Here is a 12,199-nt window from a genome sequence, read left to right on the forward strand (position 1 = left end):
CTTATAAAAATTTGAAAATAACACCTATTTACATGTAATTTAAACTTAGAAATTGAATGTCTCAAATTTCAAGTTTTTTTTTTATGCAAAAATCCTAAATTTCTATGTTTATAAGTCTAAACAAAAAAAATTTATGCATGTCAATTTATAAATTCTAGTTTTTATTAAATTTTAAGTTTATTTTCCTTCAAAAAGACAAATATAGCGCAATACAATACAGTGTACGACGGAAGAAAAAAGGGGCCAATAATACTGTGACAGCGTGACTCCATCACCAACACAACAGTGCCTTATTCTGGAGGACGAAACGATGGCGATGCAGAGATTATTCTCCAAGCTTTGTTCTGTCTCTGTGCGCTCAGCCCAAACTCTCCCATCATCACTCTCCTCTCCTGCATTGCTTCGGTCTTGCCCTCCTCAGCTTCATCACCCTCTCCCTTTCGCTTCAATTCGTAACAAATGGACCGTCAGGTCCCTTTTCATTGCCCATTCACCGACTCAATCATTGCCGCCGGCTGTCACGGCTCTTCGTTCCTCGGCATTCCCTTTCCCAGTAAGTTGGTTTTTCTTAACGGCTCGTCTTGCCTGTTTGGTTACTGTGAAAATGCCTGAGAAAGATTTATATTCTATTTCTTGAATCATTAAGAAATGCAGAAAAGCTTGCAGCCAATACCCGACTTAGTTGGGTTTTTAGTTTGATTTTGCGCTGTTTTGTAATCGATCAAACCGGCAATATGAATTAGGGGTTTATATATGGTATTGCATTGATGTGCAATTATATTCTAGTGTTTTGAAGATAAATGGTGTTTCGTTTGTGTATGTTAAGATGGTTCAAGTGCGGCATGTTTCGTCGAGGGAGCGAAAAAAGAGGAGAAAGCCGATGACTCCAGTCACTTCCAAGTTAAAGAAAACTAAAATGAAGTCTTACTCGTAGGTTTATCTTAACTCAGCCATCATATTGTGTTTTTTTTTTCTTTTGGAAATGTTATTACAGTTTTGTCTAATAGTTGGTTTTGAAATTTCATGACCAGGTCTTACAAGTCCAGGTTTAGGACAATGAATGATGGGACCATTCGGCGGTGGAGGGCGGGCAAGCGGCACAATGCCCATTTGAAGGTGTGCTTTGCATTTTGAATTCAAATCTTTGGTTTTGTGTGTACAGTTGGTCAATGCTCATCTAGCAAGTAGCAAATTTCAGTCATGTTTCAAATTCTATATGAATGAATGCTTTACTACAGGCGGGATGGTGAATTTCGGTACACATACAGTGCACACAACTACACAAGAAAACTTATTTGGCGACATTTTCTTTTTGGGACCAAACTTCTTGGCTAATTTAGACTTGTAATTCTCTGGAAAAGGTTTGGTGATGCATGTGTTGGTGCAATTTGAACGGGCTCAGCCTGAACTCCATGAAGCCAATCCAAACTTTCTGCCCATATGGACCCGTTCAAAATAGCTCAGGTTGAGTTTGTGTTGAGAAAATACAAACCTGATAAATTTTGAGCTGAACACAAAATTAACCACCCAACATCTAAACTTGAATTCCAATTCATGAGTTAACACGAATTACAGATAAACTACTACAGGGCCTTGTGAACAGTATCTTAGCTACTGAAGGGCTGTATTGTTTTTGTTCCTTAAAGTTAAATAGTAGCAAAAACGCTTTCATCTGCGAGGAGGGAGATTGGAAGGGTTAACTTTTTGTGGGAAGGGATGATGGAAGGAAAGAAGGATCACTTAGTAATGGAATAGGTGGCTTGAGGTAAGGAAAAAGGAGCTTAAGGGTATGAAACATTGTGAAGAGGAATGAAGTTTTTCTTTGGATGTGGTTGTAGAAATTCCAGACATAGTTAAATTCCCTTTGGGACAGGCTGCACCTGCATGAGAAATGTCTGGAATCCCAAGGTCGCAGCTAGTGGTTCAAGTCAATGCTCGTGAACTAATATTTCTAAATTGATTTTTGTTTTTGCTTCTTGTTGTCAATTTGGGGTGAGGAATGGGGATCCAGGTGAGATTTTTACGGGGATCAGAATCATCTTTATAGATTGACCTGATATCTTAATTATCCCATTGCTATCGGTCTTCTTTACCTCTTTGTTGGAATGTTTGGTTTCAATGTAATTTCAGTGAGCAGGAAGTGAAAGATTTCCTGTCTTTGCTGTCAGATCTGGAGTCTGTCTTGCTTGTCTCAAGTAGATCCAATTCCTGAACCTAGCACCAATTTCTCTCCATCAGTTGAGGCCCTTGTGTCCTTTCCATCTAAACCACCCAAATCACAGCCATTACCAAACGCCCCCCCCCCACAACTTGGAGCTTCTTACCCATCCACACCATTTTATGGGTCTCGTAGAAAAAGGAAAAGCAAACACTTGCAATGACCCAACTTATTCATCTCCCTGAACAGCTAATTTTGTGTAACCAAAGGAAGATATACTGATATCCGATTTACCTGAATAAATTGATACTAACAGCCTGCATGGCCTAGATTTTTCTTCATTTTCTGAAACAGCATACATATTAAAAATGGTGGCCCATTATCATTGAGGGACCACTGTCATGGCACCTCTTCTACATGGCTTGAGCATTCCAGAGACTTATTCTTGGGCTATGATAGAGGATAATTTTATTATAATGAGGTTATGGCTGCTATACTAGTTAGTATGTAATTTCATATCTTGGTTTCGTAGTTATTTGGTATCTTTCTTCTCATTGGCATGTAATGTGCAAAAGAGATGCTGATTGTTTCAATCATCTAAGGCTCCACTGTCCACTTGTGTATCCTTTATGGACAAGGCTGTTCACAGAGACCATTTTGAATTGGGCAATCTGTGAATCTTGTGTTCAATTACCATGTGAGAAGCCCGTCTTTTGGAGGAAATAAAAGGGGCATGATGCTGGATATATGCTGTTCTGAAAATATTTTGTGTTGTTTGGATGTAGAGAATTCGGAGATTGTTTGAAAGTGCTAAGGGGGCGGATGAGTTTGTTTCTGGGCATCCTATCAGTTCTTGGGGGGTGCTGTTGTTAGTTAGTTTTGTTTGCATTGGGTTCAGACGGAAGTGCTAAGACCCAGTTGTTGTCTTTCCCCTTGTTGGTGTATTATGGGTAAGATGAAAGAAGAAAATGTTGATCCTCTATTTTTTCGCTGGCCAGTAGCTCTAATTTGTGACACTCATTACTCGAGGAGGCAGGGGTGAGTTTAGTAATTGCTTAGTTAAAGATTACTGGGTTCGGCAAAGAAAAAAAGGCTTAAGTGTTGTGGGGCTGTTGTAGGATGGTTTTATATGGATTATTTGGATGGAAAGGAATAGAAGGATTTTTAACGATAAATAAGGAGGTAGGGTAGAAGAGCTTTGGGAAGGGGTGAGATTTCGGCCTTCGCTTTGGGCTTTGGTATTCACTTTTGTCTCTCTTGCTAGATTGGAAGGCAGTTATAGGGTGATATTACTTTCATAGCTTTTATTTATGTGGCTGTTGTAGATCTTTGTTAATTTCCTTATGCTATGTTAAGACAAGGGACTTTCAATGTGTCGAAGAACTGTAGACTTTATTCTTAAAGAAGCACTACCAGAAGTGAAATACTCAAACACTACAATGCACTACAAAGACTCTAAACAAATGAATTTCAAAATGACACCTTCTCTCAAATGTTTAGCATCTAGTAATTTTCAATTCCCTTACACATAGTTTTCTAGCACATTCCTAACTACTTTAGCCTAGGCTCAATGGAACTTCAAAGTCTCTCATCCAAACGCCCCCTTATTGTAACTGGATTCCGATGGACTTATTGTTTACTGGTTGCATTTTTCTTTTTTTTTTTTAATAATTGTTTCTTTTCCAAAGGAAGAAAAAAAAGTTGTAGTAAAAGATGACAGCATTCCAGTCAAAGAAAATAGCATGAAAAGACCAATCCCTAAACTCAGAGAACACTGAAACAGCGTGCCCCTAGCACCAAACCCCTCCCCTACCTCCAAAAAACTTGTAACTTTTCACCTAAGAGGCATCACAAAAGGCTGGAATTGGCAAAGTCAAAGCTTTTCTAGCAAACATTATTCACAAGAAATATGCAACTGGACGTTGAAACATTAAAATGGTTCAAAATTCTGTGTTAATTCTACACTAGTTTAATACTACCGGTAAGTTGGAGATGCAATAACGCAGGCTAATACCTTTACCTTAGGTTAAACTTTAGCCTCCCAAATTGCTTGAGAGGGACCAAAAAGGAGAAGGACAAGAATCATCCAATAATCGCCTTGAGAAGGATTTGCAATAGGTGGTCAATCATCTTGGTTTCTCATTTGTCATATATTCGTATAGATGCATGCACTATATGTGCCCACGTGTGTGTTTGTATGTGTTAGGTCAGGTGTGTCCCAAAGCATTAGACATATGTTGTCATGTTGCTTATTCACATTTTGGGTTCCTGCAAAGTTTTCTACATATAACAAAGAAGAGAGTTGTTTGAATGACTGCTCCAGTATGCTCTACATGCAGAAGAAGTGAATCCTTTTCTCACTATTTTTGTTACTTAAAGTGGTAACCAGCAAGTTTGAAGTTCAATTGCCTACTGAAAATTCCCTTTCAACCGGTTTTCATAATCTGTTTCCATTTGCCTCACTCCTCTGTCGGTGAAGCAACATGAACGAGTATGTATGCTTGTCCATTGCCCTATTAGTGCAGCTAAATCTCTTATTGGTGTCTTGACCTGCTCGATCAGACTTCGGTTCCTTTTATTGCAAATGTTCCTTTTCTCTCCTTACAATGGTGCATTCTTAATATTTATTTTGTTTTTGGTCTGGGGTGCATTCATGATTTGAGAATGGTTTTAGAAGACCAGAACTCTAGACGTACCAAATTGCTCTTGAAATCAATGAAATTTTATATCTATTGCAGTCGAAGATATCTAAGCGTAGACTCAGACTACCTGCCCTTGTCCATCCTGCTTACGCTACAGTGATGAAGAAGCTCAATTTTTGCGGTTAAAAGTTTTGATCTGGTCGGTGCTGCTGGTAGTTTCCGTTTCTGATTCCTTTGAACAAGCAGTGCTTCAGTAGCTAGATTCTTTTAACTATTGGCAAGTTCAGTTTGAGACTATAGCTGATTTGCTGATGAGAACAACATGCTATATTTGTCTTTTTAAACTTGTATTCCATGGCTTGCTGAGGAATTTTTTATGAGAGTTTTGCAGTACTGGGACGTATCAGAAAGAAATAACAACTTTGTCGACGTGACTCAAGCTTCAAACATTGATCGATTAGCCGTTTTGGAGCCTTTGGATAATAATTTTCCTTTCATTTGTGATTTCTTGCAACACTTGTACAATAAAATTGCAGCATTTGTGTTCTGCAACCTTTTGCAGCACTTTGTACTCGAAGCTTTTCCCATACTTAAGTCAAATGTATCATTGAAATGGAGTTCGTCGGTCGAAAACGGTCAAACAGAATGCCAAAAGAACCGAGTACATGAGTGAAAATTTAAAGAAAATAATTTCTTCACATCCCTATTTTTCCTAGAGCTCGACTTAAATGGCATGCAGAAGGTGAATATGGCGTAGAAAAACATTATATCCGACGTATTTCATTATTTTCTTGTGACTACGTCTGGAGCTGCCATAGTTTAGTGTACAGCTGCTGGTTCTTGTGTCTCATAGGCAGCCTCAAGGCCACTAACAGGCGAGCCTCCTCGCTCGCTGTCGTGCCTCACATGGCCGGCAGCTTTGGCTCCTCCATAATCGCTGACGTTCCCAAAAATCAGAATCACCACTCCACACACAGTGGTTAAAAATGACAGCCCGAAAGAAGTGAACAGGTTTCCTGGGACTGCCGTTGCCAATGCGAAGCCAACACATGTGCCAAGAGCTTTGATCCAGGAATGCCATGTGGAGAAAGCGCCTTCTTTCCCTGGCGGCGAACAATCCATCAGCAGAACCCGTCCAAAGGCGTGCAAAAGCCCCGCGGACGTGCTTTGAACCGCACCGAAGAAGAGGACATGAGGATGCCCCCAAAGTGAGTTCCGGAAATAGAATCCGGACCCGGAAGTGAGTGCTGATAGGAAGAAACCCATGAGTTGCATTTTGATGGCGTCCGCCTTGATGAGATGCTGCAGTGGTTGTAACATTGGGAGAGAAATCAAGGGGAAGATGAAGTAAGTTAGGAAAAAAAATAGCAATGCTTTTGGATCATAGCAAAGCTGCCCAACTAGGTAAAGCACTCCCCCTGTGAAAATACACATTGATGTGAACGAGGAGAGGAAAGTTCCCACAAGTCCTCCAACTGCATGAGGAAACTTGAAGACTGAAAGTGCATGGGACTTTGAGATGGGTGGATTCACACAGGGCCTATTGGTCACAAAGAAATGGAATATCCCAGTGAACCATATGATCCCACCAAAGATTGACACAATCCAAAGCCCTAGCAACTCTTCATCTTCCCTAAGCATGTGGTAAGCGAAGGATGAGAAGACGGCAGAGCCTAATGAGCCCGCCGCGGCTGCGTAGAGCGAAAGCCAGGCGGAGACTGCTCTTCGGGCTTGGAATTGGGATTTTCGGATAGTTGGTCCCGTGAACCCGCGGACCAATAGGCCGAGGTGGCGGGTGTGGCAGGCGGTGGCAATGACGTTGGCACAAACTATGGAGGCAATGTACGGTGGAAAGAGCCAGATGTTTCGGAAAAAGCCAGCTGGAAGACAGAAGATGGACCCGATGGCGGCTGCGGCGCCGGCAACGAGGGGTTGCTTGTAGCCATGGTCAAGGATGATGGAGACAAAGTGAAGGAGTGGAGCTGCTAGAGCTAGACCTATACCCCATGAAATTGAAGTCCACTCTAGAGGTGAGTATTTGGAGAGTAATGACCTGTTTGTGAGTCTAAGGTACCTGCAAATATTAAACAACCATATATTTCAAATTAAACAAATAAGGACACATCAGTAGCTAGTTTTGATTTTTCTTGTATCAAGTCATCTCCATAAGCTCAAGGGGTAAAAATAATTAACTTCTTACTTGACACTATAAATGGAAAGTACAAGATAAAGGCAATTATATTATTAATCTGGTTTAGTTTAAATAGATTGAGATGAAATATTGTAGCTCAAGTGGTTAAGAGTATTTATTTTTGTACTCAAGGTTTTACATTTGAATTTTGGTCACATAACTGTTTACTTTGGTCCCTGAGATTTGAAATCGATAGAAGTGGTTCCTAAGTTTATCTACATCAATCATTTTGGTCACATAAGGACCAAAACAATTGATGATGGGCAAACTCACGGACCACTGCTATCGATTTCAAATCTCAGGAACCAAAGTGAAGAGTTATGTCAATCTCAATGACCATTTTGAATAAAAAGCCTATATTTAATTAACTAACTAATCTCAAAGACCATTTTCAATTCTCGCGAAAATCGAATTTGAATCGCATTATTGCTAACTCATTGTGAGGCTTAACTTACTTCCCCTCATATTTAGTGTAAATAATATCATTTGTTAAAAAAAAAATATATATTAACTAACTAATCTCTCTTTAAATGCGAGTGGATTTCTTTTTATATTGTCCGTATGTTGGTTTCAATTCACAGTTTATATAAACTCAAATTCTTGAGAGGCTCATGATTAGGGAAGGACAAAATGCAGACGGTTATGGATAATCGCGGTTATCCGTCCATTTAATGGGTAACCGTTTGCCTATGAATTTTAAATGTGTGGTTATGAGTACCCACAGTATAAATGGTACCCATTTAACCGTTTATTTTAATATATGTAAAATAAAAATAAAACAACTAAAAGCTCTAAAATTATTCGACCTCTCCGAGACTTCCGCCGCTCATCTTTCTTTCTTCACTGCCCTCTCTCATCTCCGGCAAGTTGCAAAAACAAAAAACAAAACAAAAACCCTAAAACTATATTGCTACTGTCTGTTTGCTTTGTTGCTCAGATTTAGTGCTTTTGGTTCCTCAAATTTGCAAGACGAAAGAATTTCATTGGATTTGCGGCTATGGACTTTTGCTTGACTTGGTTGGTAGCTCAAGCTAAGCATATACTCAGTAATGAACTTTTGTCCTTAATCAAGAAACATTGCAATGTCAAAGGGATGAAAACAACCAGTTGAAAGCAGAAAAAGATTATAATTACTTATTCCTAAGCCCGGAAACTTCTATCAACAAAAGTTAATTGTTTTACTCACGGATTAATGATCCTATCATGTGATTTTGCATAACTATATTGATATTAGTTCATATAAACTTTTTGTTTTATATCAAGTTTTCCATATGTTTCATGCCCACATAATGCTGAGACACTTATAATTTCAATTATTGGTAAATATATTATATTACCTTGATTGATAACACCTAAAATTATCATCTGTAAACTATTATTTTAATTATTGGAATGGTATGAGAACTTAAAAGATTGAAATACGGAAATGCATGTTAAATGTACATATGATGGTGTTTAATTGTCAATAAAAGAAAATTATAACAAATTCTTTTTTAAATTTCAAGTTGTTAAAAAATCGTGTCAACTGGTAAAAAAAAGGGTAAGCGAATAAAAAAAGAGGGCAAAGGGTTAAAAAAAGGTAAATGGATATGCTGTTATGGTTAAATAAGTACGCGGCTATAGGTATGACTAACCGTTTATAAACGGTTATGGGCATGTATATAACTGTTTATGCAATGACTTAACGGGTAAACGATTATGCAAGCAAGAGCTTAAACAATTATGAGTAAATAATTGCGGTTATCCGCCCGCCATAACCATGTCCATCCCTACTCACTCATAAGTTTGGAGGGTGACTACCTAAACTAAATAGGTATTAAGGCTAGTAATGCTAAAATAAATTATAATTATATAATTAGACTCTACTTTCCATGTTAATTGCCAGACAAATATCAATAAATAGTGAGAACTATGGTTTCATACATATACGAGGAGCTAGACATCAATGTCAATTATAGAGCTCCAAATATATATATATATATATATATAGATAGATGATATCATATGGCACATGCATGCACTTACAGTATGGTTTCCTTCTGAGTGCAAGCGGCCACGCCCTTGTACTTGCGGGCTAACCCCTCCCCAGACCCAGAGTCGCGTGCGGCGTCACCGATTTGGGTGATGATGAGAGGGAAGACGATCGGGATAAGAACAATATGAATGAAGTGGGAGCACAACTCATAAAAATACCAACTCAAAATCTCCACCTTGTTAGGCTTCTCTTCAAACCCTGCATATACTTTGTATGCATCCCTTGCCCTCTCAATTTTCATGCCCGCCCCATGCACATCTGGAGTAGTAATATTATCACCTGCTAAGTACGCAATTTCGACCGCTGCTGATCTGATCAACTCTTGCTGCACAGTACTAGTACTAGCTTCAACTTCAGGACTACTCGGTGGTTCGGCCATTTTAGCTAGTCTTCAAGCTTTGAATCAAGGGACTGTATGTACATATGTGTGTGTCTGTGTGTATATATATTTGTTTTTCACGAGGAGGGCGATGGAGACGTGTAAAAATACTTGGCGACGGAGGCGAGTAACCAGCTGGTTGCGGAAAATCCCAAGGGCTTCAGAACCCTCGGTATGTCCATATGGAAACGTCAATATATAGAGGAGAGAGAAGTATATATACTGGCATTATTCTCAACTCTAGTGTCTTTTTATGGTCCGATTAATCTATGACACAACAAACCGAAGGAAATCTGTCATGCAACAACATGCCACTGTACTTAATATTTATGAGATTAGTTGTTTTGACTGGGCAGTTGAAATTGTAAATTTTATATTGGCAATTTCGTATAATGCATGTTCGAGTTGCAATCCGTTATTAGCCTTAAGTTTCCTATAATATTTAGGTTTAAGTTAAGAATCTATTTGTACTTCATTCTAGTCCTTCTAATTAGGGGTGGGTTCAAAAAACCGAAAATCGAAAAAAAAATCAAAAACCAAACCGGACCGAGGCCGAAAAAAACAGAACAAAAAAAAAAAAAAAAAAACCGAACCAAAACTCTCAAACCAAACCGAACCGAATCTGGCCAGTTTGGTTTCGGTTTGACAACCGAACCGAACTGAACCGAACCGATATATATATTTGATTATTTTTTCAATGTTTATAAATAGTTTAGTTATACAATTATAACAAAACAGAACCTGTTGTGAAGTTGATTTTAGTGAAACTTTCCAAGCTGGCGGAGCGCATGGGTTTGAACCCTCCTTATGCCTTCTGGATTTTGGAGATTTTTATTTTTATTTTTATGACCAAATCAACAAAACCCTAGCGCATCCACACTTTTTCTATTTTTCATTCCCTTCTTCTCTCTCTCTCTCGTTCCCTGCCTTCCTCCATGTCCATTTCTCCATTCTTCTCCATAACCGGCATCCTCCTTTCTATTCCAAGCTTCATATTTGTGAGACCCTCCATGCCCATGCCTCCAATTTCTCCCTCTTCTCTCTCTCGTCCCCTCTTCTCTCTCAGTCCTCCTTTTGGCTCCAGCACCCATCCCCATGGCTGCGACCATGCTGACCATGCGGCATCCCCTCTTCTCTCTCAATCAAAAGGTATTTAGCCAATTTCTCCCTCTTCTCTCTCGTCCCCTCTTCTCTCTCAGTCCTCCTTCTGGCTCCAACACCCATCCCCATGGTTGCGACCATGTTGACCCTGCGGCATCCCCTCTTCTCTCTCAATCAAAAGGTATTTAGTTTTAGGGATTTAGGAAGTAACTTAGGGTTTTCTAGATTTAGGGATTTTGGGTTATTGATTTGCTGTTAGTGTATGAGATTTAATATTTAGATTTTGTGCAGACTTTGTGCAGATTTTGTGTGAATTAGATTTTGTAGTGTATGAGATTCAATATCTGTGTTTGTTTCTTTCCAATTGATTCAATCCAAGTTTTTTTTTCTGACCAAAAAAATTAGCTTTTCCCCTCTTTGTATTTTGCTGCATCAATAGCAGCCCACAAATCCTGCAAACCCTAAATGAATATAATTGTTGTTGTGATTTGTAGATGAAGATAGTGGTTTGATCAGTACCAATATCCAGATTTACAAAAAGAAAAATCATGGTAAAAACCGAACCAGGCCGAAACCGAACCTAAAAAAATCAAAATTAAAAAAAACTGAACCGAAAAAAACCGAAAAAAATTTGAACCAAACCAAAATTTCAGTTCGGTTTTGGTTTTGGCAAAAAACCGAACCGTTTCAAACCGAACCCATCTTTACTTCTAATTAGGGATTAAGTTTTTGTTTGGGCCGAAATTTTGGGTCAAGGAGAGACAACTCACGTTAGAGGTCATTAGGGCCCGCGTGGAGCCAATTTCATTAGGCACAAATACAATCAAGGCTGTGGTGGTCAGCACCAATTCAACCAAGGTCGCGGTGGTTTTTGGTGCAATTTTTGCAACTATCCCGGCCACCGTATCTCTGCTTGTCCTCATCTTGCTCCTCCATTTACATAATAATGGTGCCGCACTTCATGACCCGTCTACATACATTGGTAACGAATATGTTCTCATTGGTAACGGGGCTTCTATTCCTATTACCCACATGCTCTCTTCCTCTTACTTTAGGTTCTCATCAGTTCACATTGAATAATGTCTTACATGTTCCATCTCTTAAGAAAAATCTTTTGTCTACTTCTCAGTTTAGTAATGTTAATTTCGTACATGTTACTATTCATCATTTTGATCAAGTAATTTTTTATTTTTACACTGGTTTTTTGTTGTTTTAGGGCTCCTATAAGGGTCACCTACACTCCGTCACTCCGTCTCATCCCCCCATCTTCTCTGCTGTCTCTTCCTCCTTGTGGCACTCTCGTCTTGGTCATCCGTCTTCTGAATTTGTCTCTAAATTATCTTTAGGCTTTTTATCTAACTTAAGTAAGGTGTTTTGTAAGCTGTGTGCACTTTCCAAGTCACACAAACTACCTTTCAATTCTAATAATAGAAAACTCGATTTTAATCCTTAAATAAGATGAAGTTTAGAAAAATGTTTTATACAAGATTAAAAATTGATTTTAGTCCCTAAACTCTATTTAATGCCAGCATATTAAATGTCTCTCTTTTTTATTTATAATTTTTATGGTGTTCATAAATTAAATTTTATGAAAATATTATAAATTTTAATTCTCATTATGGTAAGTATCTTATATAACAAAATATTTCTGTAAAGATTTTTTGGTACACATGTTTTTGCATATTTTCTTATG

The 12,199-nt window shown here is 38.6% G+C and overlaps 1 protein-coding gene across 1 annotated transcript; it reads left to right on the plus strand.

The window, feature by feature from the left end:
* The first annotated feature begins 298 nt into the window (after window positions 1–298).
* On the plus strand, window positions 299–5,311 carry LOC137730437 (uncharacterized). Its single transcript, XM_068469426.1, has 4 exons — window positions 299–553; window positions 827–930; window positions 1,032–1,116; window positions 4,897–5,311. Exons 1-4 carry the CDS (start codon window positions 311–313, stop codon window positions 4,984–4,986), a joined length of 522 nt encoding a protein of 173 aa, XP_068325527.1. The 5' UTR covers window positions 299–310; the 3' UTR covers window positions 4,987–5,311.
* Window positions 5,312–12,199: the final 6,888 nt, after the last annotated feature.

Source organism: Pyrus communis, chromosome 4 (assembly GCF_963583255.1).
Source record: "Pyrus communis chromosome 4, drPyrComm1.1, whole genome shotgun sequence".
NCBI lineage: Eukaryota > Viridiplantae > Streptophyta > Magnoliopsida > Rosales > Rosaceae > Pyrus > Pyrus communis.

What these genes read in the sequence shown, in the direction of transcription:
- LOC137730437 (XM_068469426.1), top strand. Translation starts at nt 311, where the DNA reads ATGGCGATGCAGAGATTATTCTCCAAGCTTTGTTCTGTCTCTGTGCGC. An exon ending in CCTCGGCATTCCCTTTCCCA is followed by an intron (nt 554 to 826) that starts GTAAGTTGGTTT and finishes GTGTATGTTAAG; the next exon opens with ATGGTTCAAGTGCGGCATGT. An exon ending in ACTAAAATGAAGTCTTACTC is followed by an intron (nt 931 to 1,031) that starts GTAGGTTTATCT and finishes TTTCATGACCAG; the next exon opens with GTCTTACAAGTCCAGGTTTA.